Source organism: Bidens hawaiensis, unplaced genomic scaffold, assembly GCF_021521415.1.
Source record: "Bidens hawaiensis isolate Kalapana, Puna unplaced genomic scaffold, B.hawaiensis_p1.1 tig00016564_1, whole genome shotgun sequence".
NCBI lineage: Eukaryota > Viridiplantae > Streptophyta > Magnoliopsida > Asterales > Asteraceae > Bidens > Bidens hawaiensis.
Genome location: NW_027492519.1, coordinates 286,377 through 303,080, shown reverse-complemented (window position 1 = coordinate 303,080; position 16,704 = coordinate 286,377). Strand labels below are relative to the sequence as shown.

Here is a 16,704-nt window from a genome sequence, read left to right as displayed (position 1 = left end):
CCCAAAAGTCGTTTGAGGCAACTGTTTCTATAATAAGAAAATCTTTTTCTTTTGGGAGATAAAGTTTTGGAAAATCTGTTAATTTTTTCTTTATCTTTTTTATGTAATCAGTATCAGATTGTTTCCATTCCCAAACATAATCTTTCTTTAATTTTACCTGTAACGGTTTTCTAAGCTCTGCAAGCTTTGGAATATAACTTTCTGCATAAGTTAAAACGCCCAAAAATCTTTGTAGATGTTTCTTGTCTTCTAAGATATTAGGAAATTTATGCAAATTTTCTAAAATGTGTTTTTGAGGACAATGAGTCCCTTGATCAATTTCTAAGCCTAAGAAATTTATTTTTGTTTTAAAAAGATTTGCTTTCTTTTTAGATAAAATTATCCCATATTTTTCAATTGTTTTTAGAACTGAAAAAACATGAAAATAGTGTTTTTCTTCGGAGTTTGAGAAAACTATTATATCGTCAACATAGACGGTACAATATTCTTCTAATCCTCTTAAAGCGTTTTGCATATGTCGTTGAAATATGCTGGGTGCTTGTTTTAAACCAAAAGGAACTACCTTCCATTGATAATGTCCGTCTGGGCATGTAAATGCAGTTAATAACTGCGATTCTTCATCTAATAGTACCTGCCAGAAACCACTTTTGCAATCGAAACTTGAAAAAATGGTTTTGCCTCTAAAGAGGTTTAGTAATTCTTGCATACATGGGAGATTATGGCTATCACCTTTAGTAGCTGCATTGATTGCTTTATAATTTACAACCATTCGCTTTTTTCCTCTTCTTTTTTCTGCCTCATTTTCAACTAAGAATGCAGGAGACATGTGAGGAGATTTACTTGGGACTATTAATTTAAGATCTAATAGTTCTTTGATTTGTTTTTTAAACTCTTCCCTATCCTGGGGACTATATTTCATAGGTTTTACCCTGATTATAGTTTTTGGATCAATTAACTCTATTGACGCTTTCATCCATTTTTTGGATTTTTCAGGATCTATAGGGTTTTCTGAGCATACTTTCTCAAGTATTTCTTCAATTTTTTGATACTTTCTTATTTCTAGAAAATATTTTTCTTCAGGTTTTATAACTTCTTGAGTTATATTAGTACCTGGTATTTGTTTTGTTTTTGAATCTTTTTTCATAGATTCAAGAAATCCGGGCTTTCCTAATTGAAAGGCTTTTGTTACTTTTTTAATCAAAATCATTTCCTAATTAAGATGAAAAGATATTCTATCAAGCCATTGGGTAAATGGACCATATAACTGACAGAAATTATTTCCTAAGAGTATATCAATACCTGATTCTTGTTGATAGATTGTTGGAATATTAAAAGGTTCTCCTGAGAAATAGACAATCAGATTTCTACAGACTTTATCCAACTTAATTGTTTCTTGATTGGCGATTGTTACATCAATGCTTCTGGGAGTATTTTCCCATAGTTCATCGGGTATAACATGCTTGCTTGCGAGACATAGACTTGCCCCTGTGTCTATATAACAGTGTAGAGTTATAATTTTATATCCTTTTAGGAAAATTTTTCCCTTGATATAAATTGAGTTAGGATTAGTTATGTTTGAATATACTAACTCATTTTTCTTTTGAGGAAAAAAATGTAAAATATCTTCTTCCCAATTGATAATTATATTTTTATTCATCCTGATTCTTCGGAAGAGAAATCTTCAGAGGATGAATCACTAATTATTTTTAATGAATATACTTGCATATAATCATCAAAACTATCTTAAGAGGGAAAATATCCATCTGTTTTTGCTATAGAGATAAGCTTTGCTTTCTCTGGAAATTTTTGTCTATTAGGACATTCGTTAGCATAATGCCCTTCTTCAGAGCATATCCAACATCTACATTTCTTTTTTCCTTGAGGACATACCTTAGGTTTTTCTTTTGAGAAGTATTTACCAGGAGTAAATTTTCTCTTTTTATTTTTCCAGAATCTTTTCTTTGGTTTATACCTTTGTTTATATTTCTTTTTGAAATATTTTTTATCTTTTGTTTGCTCACAGCCGAAAGATAACTGTGGAATTTCTGCTAATTTCTTGCAACAGTTTTTGTTGAATCTTTTTAACTGTTTTTGTTTCTTAGAGAAATCACAATATGCAGCAATTTCTTCTTTAACAATTTTAGTAGCAAACCCTAGAGAATGCATTGTTAAACCGTTTTTTTCTTTATTCCATCTTTCTTTGGCTTTTTCACCCACGATTGAAATTTTCATTAGGTAGACTTCTACCCAAGAGTGGTATTCTCCTGTACTTAATTTATATAAATTTGTTTCGAACAAACAGGTAAATTCGTCTAAAAGATAGATGTCACATAACTGTGCTCTTGTTAAGTTTTGTCTTGCTTTTTCAAGCAATTTCTGGTTTTCTAGATCTTTATTAGAAAAGAAATCAAGGCCTAAAAACATAGTGTATAAGGCGTTAATAATTTGTTCAAAAAGATCAATACCATCTAAATCCTCATTCCAGGAGGTTCCTTTGATAAAATCTTGTATTATTCCCGCGGACTTATGCTCTATTAGTAATAACAAGGTTTTAGCATTAGAGAATTCTTCTTCATTAGACTGAATTATCAGGCTAATCTCGGTATTCCATTTATCAATTACCTCTTTTCTTTTTTCGAGGTCAAAGATACAGTCAATTTTTATAGTGTCAATGGCAGTAGAGCTTCCATTGTTAGCACTAGGTATTCCCTTATGATATGGCATAGAGAATTCAGCTTTTGCTTTTTTATAGCGTGTTCTACCATAACTAGTACTAGCTTGATGCATTCTAGTATTTTGTTTTGGAATTTCATCTTCTTCTGAAGAATCTTCTTCCTCTTCTGTTTTAGGCTCTGGAATAGCCAAAACTGTTTCTTTTGGGAAATATTTTTCGTTCAAATTTTGATTTTCAAAAAATTTTTTCTCGCATTCATCTTCACTTAAAGACAAAAGTTGAACGAGTTCATTAATTTGATCCACTGGAAGGGTATCTAATTGCTCATTAAAAACTTGTTCTAATTTTTGCGTAATAGAATTCATTTTGAATTAAGCTGTAGAAAATATAATTTCTTTTTCTTCAAGAACTTGTAAATGATTCTTAATATCATATAAGGCTGAGAATTCTTTAGCAAGATTGTTAAGCCTTTCATGAGGATCCATATTGATGTCGTTTATCAAGTAATGAATTCTTATTTGTATGGAGTGAATGAGTATTTTATATTCATTCTTTTTAGATTGAATATTTCTAAAGGCTATTTTTAAATAATTTTTATCATTGCCTTATTTTGACTTTTGAAGGTCTTCTTCATTAGAGTTAAAAGGCCAAGTTAGCGCGTTTGGACTTTTGGAATTTCCTAATGATGGATTTCCCACGTTGAAGTTAGGAAAAGAGTATTTCTGAGATTTTTCAGAAATTTTTTCTTTTTGCCTTACGGATGTTGAAGGCTGTGTTTTTTCATGATTATCAATTTTTTCTAAGACATCTTTGATAATTTTTGCCGCAATGACTTCTAAATTTTCTTTAGTAGCCATGTTGTCTATTTTATTAATTAATTCTTTAATTAATTCTTCTATCTTTATGAGTGAACTCATATTATTCTTAAAGAATATAAGTTAATTTATGCTTCAATTTCTTCTTCTAAAGAAGCTATAGTATTTAAAATTAGTTTTGAGGACATTATATCCCAACAACTTCTTTTAAAATTTCTCCGTACTTATCTATCCTTTCAGACATAGATCTCATTAATTGAAGTTCACTGTTACCAGCTTCTCTTAAATGTGAAGAGGTTCCTGCATAACTATGTCTTGGTTTAGACACAAGTATTTGTTTGTTTCGAGCAATATCGATTGCCCAATTTTCTCGTAACTGTGAAGGTTCTGAAAACTTACTTCCTTCTACGGTTCCGATTTCTGAAAATACATCTTCTATAGTTATATTCTCTTTTTCTTTATACTCAATTGAATGAGTACTATTTGTTAAAGCATATGAGATTAAATAATTAATCGTAAATACTTTATTTCCAGGTTCCATCAGGTCGGTTCTTTCACACTGATGTATGAAACTTAAAGTTTTATCGAAATCTTTTGAATCTCGATGTAAAGCAAATTTAGGATAAACAGTAAACATAAATTTGCCATATGCTAAATTTCCTTGTATAGCTCCTAGGAGAGCGTCTTGTCTATTGATAATTCTATTATCAACTAAAGCCATTTTTATAGGAAAATTAATTCCATCTCTAAATTGTGCTTTTAGGAGAATTTTTACAGCTCCTATATGTACCATAGAGAGGGACTTTCTTAAATCTGGTTTTATTTGCAAAAGTCTTTTTGCAATTTCTCCCTTTGTTAGAAGTGGTAAATACACTTCTCCAGATGTATTTTTTATATCCACTGAGATTTCTTCCGTGTTGAAACAATAGAAGATTTTATTTTTTCTAGTAAAAGCTCTTGAAACAAGACTTTGTAAATTATTAGGTTGGTTAAAAACTTGCTTGGAGTTAAGCTTAAATTTAAGCTTGTTAATTTTTGATAAATGATCAGAATTAATCATGTAATCTGATGAAAAACCTTTTTCATTTTCACTGAAATTTATTATTTCAGTTGTTTGTTGTTCTGACTCTTCAGAATCTTTTGAAAACAAAAGTTTGTTTTCCATTTTTAAAGGAGTTTCTATGAACTCTTATTTTTTGAAAAAGAGCAACGAGGCTCTGATAAATGGTATCAGAGCCTCGTTGCTCTTTTTCAAAAAATAAGAGTTCATAGAAACTCCTTTAAAAATGGAAAACAAACTTTTGTTTTCAAAAGATTCTGAAGAGTCAGAACAACAAACAACTGAAATAATAAATTTCAGTGAAAATGAAAAAGGTTTTTCATCAGATTACATGATTAATTCTGATCAATTATCAAAGATTAACAAGCTTAAATTTAAGCTTAACTCCAAGCAAGTCTTTAACCAACCTAATAATTTACAAAGTCTTGTTTCAAAAGCTTTTACTAGAAAAAATAAAATCTTCTATTGTTTCAACACGGAAGAAATCTCAGTGGATATAAAAAATACATCTGGAGAAGTGTATTTACCACTTCTAACAAAGGGAGAAATTGCAAAAAGACTTTTGCAAATAAAACCAGATTTAAGAAAGTCCCTCTCTATGGTACATATAGGAGCTGTAAAAATTCTCCTAAAAGCACAATTTAGAGATGGAATTAATTTTCCTATAAAAATGGCTTTAGTTGATAATAGAATTATCAATAGACAAGACGCTCTCCTAGGAGCTATACAAGGAAATTTAGCATATGGCAAATTTATGTTTACTGTTTATCCTAAATTTGCTTTACATCGAGATTCAAAAGATTTCGATAAAACTTTAAGTTTCATACATCAGTGTGAAAGAACCGACCTGATGGAACCAGGAAATAAAGTATTTACGATTAATTATTTAATCTCATATGCTTTAACAAATAGTACTCATTCAATTGAGTATAAAGAAAAAGAGAATATAACTATAGAAGATGTATTTTCAGAAATCGGAACCGTAGAAGGAAGTAAGTTTTCAGAACCTTCACAGTTACGAGAAAATTGGGCAATCGATATTGCTCGAAACAAACAAATACTTGTGTCTAAACCAAGACATAGTTATGCAGGAACCTCTTCACATTTAAGAGAAGCTGGTAACAGTGAACTTCAATTAATGAGGTCTATGTCTGAAAGGATAGATAAGTACGGAGAAATTTCAAAAGAAGTTGTTGGGATATAATGTCCTCAAAACTAATTTTAAATACTATAGCTTCTTTAGAAGAAGAAATTGAAGCACAAATAAACTTATATTCTCTAAGAATAATATGAGTTCACTCATAAAGATAGAAGAATTAATTAAAGAATTAATTAATAAAATAGACAACATGGCTACTAAAGAAAATTTAGAAGTCATTGCGGCAAAAATTATCAAAGATGTCTTAGAAAAAATTGATAATCATGAAAAAACACAGCCTTCAACATCCGTAAGGCAAAAAGAAAAAATTTCTGAAAAATCTCAGAAATACTCTTTTCCTAACTTCAACGTGGGAAATCCATCATTAGGAAATTCCAAAAGTCCAAACGCGCTAACTTGGCCTTTTAACTCTAATGAAGAAGACCTTCAAAAGTCAAAATAAGGCAATGATAAAAATTATTTAAAAATAGCCTTTAGAAATATTCAATATAAAAAGAATGAATATAAAATACTCATTCACTCCATACAAATAAGAATTCATTACTTGATAAACGACATCAATATGGATCCTCATGAAAGGCTTAACAATCTTGCTAAAGAATTCTCAGCCTTATATGATATTAAGAATCATTTACAAGTTCTTGAAGAAAAAGAAATTATATTTTCTACAGCTTAATTCAAAATGAATTCTATTACGCAAAAATTAGAACAAGTTTTTAATGAGCAATTAGATACCCTTCCAGTGGATCAAATTAATGAACTCGTTCAACTTTTGTCTTTAAGTGAAGATGAATGCGAGAAAAAATTTTTTGAAAATAAAAATTTGAACGAAAAATATTTCCCAAAAGAAACAGTTTTGGCTATTCCAGAGCCTAAAACAGAAGAGGAAGAAGATTCTTCAGAAGAAGATGAAATTCCAAAACAAAATACTAGAATGCATCAAGCTAGTACTAGTTATGGTAGAACACGCTATAAAAAAGCAAAAGCTGAATTCTCTATGCCATATCATAAGGGAATACCTAGTGCTAACAATGGAAGCTCTACTGCCATTGACACTATAAAAATTGACTGTATCTTTGACCTCGAAAAAAGAAAAGAGGTAATTGATAAATGGAATACCGAAATTAGCCTGATAATTCAGTCTAATGAATAAGAATTCTCTAATGCTAAAACCTTGTTATTACTAATAGAGCATAAGTCCGCGGGAATAATACAAGATTTTATCAAAGGAACCTCCTGGAATGAGGATTTAGATGGTATTGATCTTTTTGAACAAATTATTAACGCCTTATACACTATGTTTTTAGGCCTTGATTTCTTTTCTAATAAAGATCTAGAAAACCAGAAATTGCTTGAAAAAGCAAGACAAAACTTAACAAGAGCACAGTTATATGACATCTGTCTTCTAGACGAATTCACCTGTTTGTTCGAAACAAATTTATATAAATTAAGTACAGGAGAATACCACTCTTGGGTAGAAGTCTACCTAATGAAAATTTCAATCGTGGGTGAAAAAGCCAAAGAAAGATGGAATAAAGAAAAAAACGGTTTAACAATGCATTCTCTAGGGTTTGCTACTAAAATTGTTAAAGAAGAAATTGCTGCATATTGTGATTTCTCTAAGAAACAAAAACAGTTAAAAAGATTCAACAAAAACTGTTGCAGGAAATTAGCATAAATTCCACAATTATCTTTCGGCTGTGAGCAAACAAAAGATAAAAAAAATATTTCAAAAAGAAATATAAAAAAAGGTATAAACCAAAGAAAAGATTCTGGAAAAATAAAAAGAGAAAATTTACTCCTGGTAAATACTTCTCAAAAGAAAAACCTAAGGTATGTCCTCAAGGAAAAAAGAAATGTAGATGTTGGATATGCTCTGAAGAAGGGCATTATGCTAACGAATGTCCTAATAGACAAAAATTTCCAGAGAAAGCAAAGCTTATCTCTATAGCAAAAACAGATGGATATTTTCCCTCTGAAGATAGTTTTGATGATTATATGCAAGTATATTCATTAAAAATAATTAGTGATTCATCATCTGAAGATTTCTCTTCCGAAGAATCAGGATGAATAAAAATATAATTATCAATTGGGAAGAAGATATTTTACATTTTTTTTCCTCAAAAGAAAAATGAGTTAGTATATTCAAACATAACTAATCCTAACTCAATTTATATCAAGGGAAAAATTTTCCTAAAAGGATATAAAATTATAACTCTACACTGTTATATAGACACAGGGGCAAGTCTATGTCTCGCAAGCAAGCATGTTATACCCGATGAATTATGGGAAAATACTCTCAGAAGCATTGATGTAACAATCGCCAATCAAGAAACAATTAAGTTGGATAAAGTCTGTAGAAATCTGATTGTCTATTTCTCAGGAGAACCTTTTAATATTCCAACAATCTATCAACAAGAATCAGGTATTGATATACTCTTAGGAAATAATTTCTGTCAGTTATATGGTCCATTTACCCAATGGCTTGATAGAATATCTTTTCATCTTAATCAGGAAATGATTTTGATTAAAAAAGTAACAAAAGCCTTTCAATTAGGAAAGCCCGGATTTCTTGAATCTATGAAAAAAGATTCAAAAACAAAACAAATACCAGGTACTAATATAACTCAAGAAGTTATAAAACCTGAAGAAAAATATTTTCTAGAAATAAGAAAGTATCAAAAAATTGAAGAAATACTTGAGAAAGTATGCTCAGAAAACCCTATAGATCCTGAAAAATCCAAAAAATGGATGAAAGCGTCAATAGAGTTAATTGATCCAAAAACTATAATCAGGGTAAAACCTATGAAATATAGTCCCCAGGATAGGGAAGAGTTTAAAAAACAAATCAAAGAACTATTAGATCTTAAATTAATAGTCCCAAGTAAATCTCCTCACATGTCTCCTGCATTCTTAGTTGAAAATGAGGCAGAAAAAAGAAGAGGAAAAAAGCGAATGGTTGTAAATTATAAAGCAATCAATGCAGCTACTAAAGGTGATAGCCATAATCTCCCATGTATGCAAGAGTTACTAACCCTTTTAAGAGGCAAAACCATTTTTTCAAGTTTTGATTGCAAAAGTGGTTTCTGGCAGGTACTATTAGATGAAGAATCGCAGTTATTAACTGCATTTACATGCCCAGACGGACATTATCAATGGAAGGTAGTTCCTTTTGGTTTAAAACAAGCACCCAGCATATTTCAACGACATATGCAAAACGCTTTAAGAGGATTAGAAGAATATTGTACCGTCTATGTTGACGATATAATAGTTTTCTCAAACTCCGAAGAAAAACACTATTTTCATGTTTTTTCAGTTCTAAAAACAATTGAAAAATATGGGATAATTTTATCTAAAAAGAAAGCAAATCTTTTTAAAACAAAAATAAATTTCTTAGGCTTAGATATTGATCAAGGGACTCATTGTCATCAAAAACACATTTTAGAAAATTTGCATAAATTTCCTAATATCTTAGAAGACAAGAAACATCTTCAAAGATTTTTGGGCGTTTTAACTTATGCAGAAAGTTATATTCCAAAGCTTGCAGAGCTTAGAAAACCGTTACAGGTAAAATTAAAGAAAGATTATGTTTGGGAATGGAAACAATCTGATACTGATTACATAAAAAAGATAAAGAAAAAATTAACAGATTTTCCAAAACTTTATCTCCCAAAAGAAAAAGATTTTCTTATCATAGAAACAGATGCCTCAAACGATTTTTGGGGAGGAGTTCTAAAAGCTAAAACAGCCGAAAAAGAAGAGATATACAGATACACTTCGGGAAGCTTTAAACCAGCTGAACGAAATTATCACAGTAATGAAAAAGAATTACTAGCGGTAAAAAATACTATCTCAAAATTTTCCATTTATCTCACTCCTGTAAAATTCCTAGTCAGGACAGATAACAAAAATTTTACTTATTTCCTTAAAACAAAAATTTCTGGAGATAATAAACAAGGACGCCTCGTCAGATGGCAGATGTGGTTCTCAAGATATGCTTTTGATATTGAGCACCTTGAGGGGCCAAAAAATGTCTTGGCTGATTGCCTTACACGTGATTTTCAAAATAATTGAAATCACTATTTACCCGGTTATAAATAAGGACCACTCAAGCTCATATTTATCATCTCAAAAATTCAATATCTCTTTTTTATAAATTTTAAGTAAAAAGGATTCGGGTTTAGAAAATAAAAAAGAAATGGAGGAATTAAAGGCATTACGCCTTAAAGAAAAATTCTTGATTATTGAGCTTAAAGCCATTCAAGAAAAAATAGCTTTATATGACGAAAGTCTAAAAGCAACAACTGTTAATTCAGAACAAGAATCCGAAAGGATACAATCTGAATCTATTCCTTTACAAACGGCTAAGGGTAAAGAACACTCAAGTCCGTTAACTCCTGTTGCTTTGGAAAAAAGCAAAAATAAGGTAAATGAAGAACCACAATCTTCATCTAGTCCAGAAGCAAACGGCTCTGGTAAAGACACAACAAATCCGTTGATGGCTGACAGTTTGCCAAAAACTGAAAAGGTCTCTCTCAGACCAAGTTACTCAGAAATGGCTAACAAACCAGAAAAAGATACTTCTAGGTTCTATGTCATTTTTGACGGTGATCACAGAGGTATTTATGAAGACTGGTCTCTAGTCTCCAAATACACCTCGGGAAATCCCTTCCCGTTTAGAAAATACAAAACCTTGTATCAAGCTCAACAAGAAGCTACACGTTTTTCTGCGGAATTCGGCAAAAAAGAAATACCTCTAAAGGTAATAACTTTTCCTGAACCTTTGAAACCCAGGAAACCAGAAAAAATTATAGAGTTCAGAGAAGCTCCCACAAATTTCTCAAAAATGACACGTTTTGAAGAAAAAGAAGAAAAGGATATCATATCTCTGGATGAATTCAGGACAATATGGTCCAAAGCAAGGTCCCTTAGTCAAAACGATTTTGAGTCCGAACATATCTACACAGAAGATAAGGCCACTAAAAGCCTAATTGTCTTTTGTCCAGGCTCTAGCCCAGAACTTGTTTCTCTAGCATTTTCTGCTGGATTAATCAAGTTTATTTATCCTGCATCTAATTTGCTAGAAATCAGTTTATTGACAGAAGGAATGAAGAAAGCAATTAAAAACTTTCGAAAGAAGATTGCAGCAGCAAAGGATGCAAATATCTTTGTCAAATGCACATCCACTCTTCCCGATTGGTATCAAGGAAGTACTTTTCCCGCCTACCATCACCTAGAAATTGGCCTAGCCAAAACAAGAACTGTCAATCCTTCAAAAATTATGAACGATGATGAAGACATTGAAAACTGGAGTTCAATCAGAACAGAAAGATTCATTAGGATCTTTCACAATCTTGACAAAATCAAGAGAGGAAGCTTTAACAAAGTAAATTATTGCAGCAATAATTGCATTATTACAAGCTATAGCACAACGCCTCTTCCACAAGTCGAACGGGCAGCCATCAATAATTTCACACAACAAATTATTGAAAATAAAGTAGAGGTCAGTCCCACCACTAAAGAAAAACTTTGCCAAAAGTTAAAAGAAATCATTGAGGACCACCAATGCACATGGTGCAAAGCAACGTTAACAAAAAGCAGCTCTTCCACTGAAGAAGGAATCTACTTTTCGGAAGAAGACACCAGAGACCTGGACCCAACACATGGGTATATAGACTAAAAACGTCATCAATGACGATAGAAGAAGGCCATTTTGGTCATTTGTAAAAATCTGCTTCTCCTATATAAAGAAGTATGATTTAGGTTTAAGGGAATCAATCAACACTCGCCCCTTTTCTTTTACTTTTGATTTCCTAGAAGCATGTGTGAGTAAATCTCCTTATAGGAGAAACAATGTAGATATCAAGAAGTTTTTCCTTCGGGAAAAACAGTTATGAAATAAAAATATCCTTTTAAATCTTATTCCTTTATCTTCTTCATAATAAGTTTTCATCCTGTAAAACCTGGAATCCTATGTAGCCTCCAAGGAGAGTACCGTTTAGCCAAGAGGGCGTTAGGGAAATCATGGTGTTGTTGGATTGGTCACTTGCAGAAGATTAGAATTTACAAGAACAAGATAGATTGATTACAGATTGAAAGGTATAAATTTATTTCTGCTGTTATTATACTTCAAATGATTCTATATATGTTTCTCCTTACCAAAAGAAATATATCTTTCCTTAAACAAAATATTTTCAAAAAACATTCCGCAACTAGTTAGGTGACGCAGATCTAGAAAAACTTATTTAAGAACAACACATCTCTCACTATTCGCACTACCATTAATTGTCGAAGTCGCCAACGGCCCATATCTCGTCTCCAAAATCCACTCAAATCTGAATTCTTTCTCTCGAGGTGGTGTTTTTGGGCATATTGGTGTTTCTTCAATCAGAGATGAAGACAAATGGAGAAGCTGATGGTGTACAAAGGAAGGGTCCTAACAATATTGATTTTCAATATTGGAGTTGGATAAGGTGGTGGTGGCTCGTGGACTACTGGAGATGAAGTTGTGGTGGTAGAAGGTGGGTGACAGCTAGGTTGGGTTAAATACATTTTAATATATTTATAAATAATTTAAAGAGACACATGCCATGTAGGCTGCCACATAAGCAAATTTGGACAACTAAGCATGCCACATAAGCATCAAGCTAACGGAGTTAACATTCTGTTAGTCGTGGACCGTTAGAAACAAATGCACCTTTAGTTGGGATCGTCACCAGACAAGTATTAAGTTGGGATTGTTATTTGCCAATAGGGTATAGTTGGGATTATTTAAAACCAATTTTTCTAATAATAATAATAATAACAACAACAACAACAACAACAAACATGTAAAAAGGACAGTAACACCCCTGAGTTAACGTTGAATTTAGATCGAGTTAACAATTTGGATGAAATTGGCAACGGTTGAGAAACATCAAGGGTTTAATTGTGAAAAAAAAAAATTTTGGACGAAGTTCGTCAATGCTACCAAACCTCAGGGACAATTTGGGCACTTTACTCGTATAATAAAGAAAGAGTGAAAAGACATGTCTGTCCCTAACTTAACGATTAAATTTAACGGAGTTAGTAATTTGGATGTAATTGGCAAAAACTGGGAAACGTGGATAGTCTGTATGCAAAAATTAAACTTTTTAGACTAAATTCGCATTATTTGCTAAACCACAAGGGCAAAAATGGCACTTTACTCTTTTATTTCCAATGTTTAAGTTTTATTTTATTTATTAATGTTTAGAATTATATATATAATATAAATTCTGAATGAGGCAAGTGGTGTACTCTTATGTTGAAGAGTGATATTAAATGATGGGTTGAAAGCTGATGTGACACTTACTTAGCGAGTGAGGAAAATAACATCAAGAGGTACATACCCCTTAGCCATATAGAAGGTTGGAATGACACCCTAACAATCATTTATGTTCGTTCGGGGGGGGGGGGGAGCGGTTATTTTTTAAGTTGGAATTGGAATTTGTATAAAGCGGCTACATGTGAAGATTTTTTTAGTTAATTATATTTTGAAAGTATGTGGTTGCAAAGATGATGGATGTGGAAGCTTTGAAAAATATTTATGTGATCATGAAGGAGATTAGTCCAAACGAAGGGAAAGTTCAGTTCTTGGGAGGATTAACAGTACTGTTATCGTTTGAAAGTAACAAGGCGGCGATGGATGCTATGGAAGCAGCGAGAAATATCATAGGAAGATTTTCTATCTTAGAACTGTGAGAGGGACAGAATGTGGAGTATGGAAGAATAGCATGGCTGAAGGTTCTTGGCATTCCTTTAAAATTATTCAAAAATGAAGTGTTGGATTCCGTTGGTGGGTTATTTGGAAAGATTATTCGAAAGGCCAATACTTTAGAGGAGGAGAGGGACTTGTCAGCCGAATTCGTCGGGGTTTTACTCAATGGCAGGATAGGAATTTCAGGGTGTGGGTTGAGGAACTGGATGACGAATGGATGCCGAAATTTGTATCGTGTTTGAATCGGTCAGTACATATGGGCAACCCAGACGACGGCATTTATAAGTCTGGTGAAAAAGATGATTTTGTTGCTGCAGTAAACGATGAAGACATGGTTCAGTCATGTTCTAAAACTGAGCCGGAGGATGATGACGGAATACCGCAGGAGCGGCAGGGCAGTTACGAAAATTCAGATTGTAACGTTAATGGGGAGTTCAATTCGGTAATTAATGCAATTGATTTGGAGAATAATACACCATTAATGCAAAAATTATGTGACAAAGAATGTTCTAATCATAATAAATTCATGCATGGCCCCACATTTGACTTTGATAATTTGGAAATACAAGAAGAATGTTCGGATGGAGGTAATATTACTAAAAGAAAAAAAGTTAACAAATTGGTAGATTTGGGCCAGCCCAAGGACTATAGATCAAGTGGGTCATATAAATTAAAAAAGGGGAAAAGGGCTAGAACAAAAGATCCATTTGGCCTTAATGACCTCTTGGGCTTAAAAGAGGAGTCCGAATCTGATGATTTTAATATAGAAGAGGAACGTTTGGATAATATTGTGGATAAGGGGAGTAATATTCTAGAAAAACAAAGGTGTGGTGTTGATTGTTTTAACCGCAATATAAGACCAGCACAAGAAATCAGTGCCGACGTTAATTTGATAGAAGCGGAAATTGAAGCAACCATGGTGATGGATGAAAAGCTTGGGGCTCGTATTGATAGGTATGATGATATGATTAGGGAATTGATTGATCAAGAAGGATTACTACTTGGTAAGAAATGAATTTTCTCTCATTCAATATTCGAGGGGTTGGGGTTAACGGAAAGGCCGGGTGGATTAAGAGAATAAAAGAGGAGTTTGTGTTGTCTAGTTTTTGGGGAGGTATGGGTTTTGATTTCGAAGTTTTTAATGCTAATGGTCGCTCCGGGGGTCTTGTTTGTGTTTGGGATCGAAAGGTCTTTACAAAGAATAATGTGGTTAGAGATGATAATTTTTTGCTTGTTTCGGGTGTTATGAAGGATGGGAATATTCGGTTGAATATTATTAACGTTTATGCTCCGTAGCAAAATGGGGATAAACGAACTCTGGCTGAAAATTAATCAGGTTATTCAGGCAGGACAGGGATGGTGGACTGTTTTAGGAGATTTTAATGCAGTTAGATATCCGGAGGAAAGGAAAAATTCTATCTTCGACCCAGTATGTGCAAGGGATTTTAATGATTTTATTGATGAGGCTGGCCTTCGAGAATATAATCTGATAGGTATGAAGTACACCTTTTTGGCAAGTAGAGGTGAAGAGTGTAAACTTAGTAGAATTGATAGAGTTCTAGTATGTTCTAATGTTTTCAATAAGTGGCCCAACGCTTGTGTTAGAGCTTTACATAGAGATCTGTCAGACCACTCGCCTTTGGTTCTTTCGTTGGTTAATACGAATTATGGTGCTAAGCCATTTCGATGGTTTGATTCGTGGTTGGATAGGGCAGGATGTGAGGAGCTGGTTACAAATGTGATGAAAGGATGTGATTTTTTGGGTCCTTCTGATGTGGCTCTGGTTAGGAAGCTTCAAGAGCTCAGAAATAGGCTAAGAGGATGGATTAAAAAGTGTAGAATTAAAGAGGATGAAGATTTAGCCAGGTTTAAAACTGAAAAAGAAGATTATGAGATTGTTATGGAAGATAGGGATTTAGAGGAGGAAGAAGTGTGGATCTGGTCTGAATGTAGGAAAAGTATTGAAGAGATTGAGCGTCATAGATCCCGAGACATTAAACAAAAGTCAAGGGTGAAGTGGGCGTCTCATGGGGATGAAAACATAGCCTTTTTTCATAGTATGGTAAATGGAGAAAAGCCAGGAATACTATTCCGGGTCTTGAGGTGAATGGGGAATGGGTGTCTAAACCGAGTCTTGTAAAGAAAGAAGTCATGAGATTTTTTCGAGAGCATTTCAAAGAAAAATTTACTCAGAGACCGGATTTGGAATGTATTGGTATAAAAAATATTATGGAGATGGATCGAGACATGCTGGTTACCATGTTTTCTAAAGAGGAAATCAAAGAAGCGGTTTTTGAGTGCAGTTCGAACAAGGCGCCAGGTCCAGACGGTTTATTTCAGATTTGTAAAGCGTTTTTGGCATCTTTTGGAGGAAGATTTTTTTCGTATTTTGACGGCTTTCCATGAGACAAGTATTATAACTCCAGGTTGCAGATCGTCTTTTATTACCTTGATTCCTAAAGTGAAAGCTTCGTTGGGGCTTAAAGATTATAGACCCATCACGCTTGTTGGGATGATTAACAAGAATATTTCTAAAATACTTGCTAATCATCTCAAGAAAGCTTTGGGTATGGTGATTTCAGATCGCAATCGGCTTTTTTAAAAGATCGGTTCATCCTTGATGGTCCTCTTGTTGTGAATGAAATTATGGAGTGGTTGAAAAAAAGAAATATAAAGGCGTTTCTCCTAAAGATAGATTTCGAGAAGGCGTATGACAACGTCAATTGGAATTTCTTGATTTCAATTATGTCTCAAATGGGTTTTCCTCCTAGATGGTGTACTTGGATTAGAGGAATTTTCGTGTCGGCACGATCAGCAGTGTTAGTTAATGGGTCGCCGACTTTTGAATTTAAATGTGAGAAAGGTCTTCGTTAAAGTGATCCACTTTCTCCATTTTTATTCTTAATTGTTATGGAGGCACTTTCGTGGATGTTGACTAAAGCTAAAGAGATCAGTGAGTTTACAGGTATTAATTTTATGGATCAGGAAACGGAGATTACTCATCTTTTCTACGCGGATGATGCTCTAATCTTGGGAGAACGGTCACGTGAGAATTTGGAGAATACGGCTCGAATTCTTCGAGTTTTTTATTTATGTTCGTGTCTTCGCATTAACCTCCGCAAGTCTAATTTGTTTGGGATTGGGACAGAAGACTTAGAAGTGGATAATATGATGGAGGTATTGGGTTGTAAAAGAGGTATAATTCCGTTTGAATATTTAGGAATTAAAGTAGGAGCTAATATGAACCGAATTAGAAAT

At 33.0% G+C, this 16,704-nt stretch overlaps 3 protein-coding genes across 3 annotated transcripts; 2 read left to right on the top strand and 1 right to left on the bottom strand.

Moving 5' to 3' along the window:
* Positions 1-3,676: 3,676 nt before the first annotated feature.
* LOC143551726 (uncharacterized) lies at positions 3,677-4,210 on the bottom strand. Its single transcript, XM_077042102.1, has one exon. It carries the CDS (start codon positions 4,208-4,210, stop codon positions 3,677-3,679), a length of 534 nt encoding a protein of 177 aa, XP_076898217.1.
* Positions 4,211-5,219: 1,009 nt separating this feature from the next.
* Positions 5,220-5,753, top strand: LOC143551725 (uncharacterized). Its single transcript, XM_077042101.1, has one exon. The coding sequence runs from the start codon at positions 5,220-5,222 to the stop codon at positions 5,751-5,753; it is 534 nt and encodes a 177-aa protein (XP_076898216.1).
* Positions 5,754-14,746: 8,993 nt separating this feature from the next.
* Positions 14,747-15,553, top strand: LOC143551724 (uncharacterized). The gene has a single exon (XM_077042100.1). It carries the CDS (start codon positions 14,747-14,749, stop codon positions 15,551-15,553), a length of 807 nt encoding a protein of 268 aa, XP_076898215.1.
* Positions 15,554-16,704: the final 1,151 nt, after the last annotated feature.

Excerpts from the sequence above, each read along its gene's own strand:
- LOC143551726 (XM_077042102.1), bottom strand. The coding sequence starts at position 4,210 with ATGGCTTTAGTTGATAATAGAATTATCAATAGACAAGACGCTCTCCTA.
- LOC143551725 (XM_077042101.1), top strand. The coding sequence starts at position 5,220 with ATGGCTTTAGTTGATAATAGAATTATCAATAGACAAGACGCTCTCCTA.
- LOC143551724 (XM_077042100.1), top strand. The coding sequence starts at position 14,747 with ATGGGGATAAACGAACTCTGGCTGAAAATTAATCAGGTTATTCAGGCA.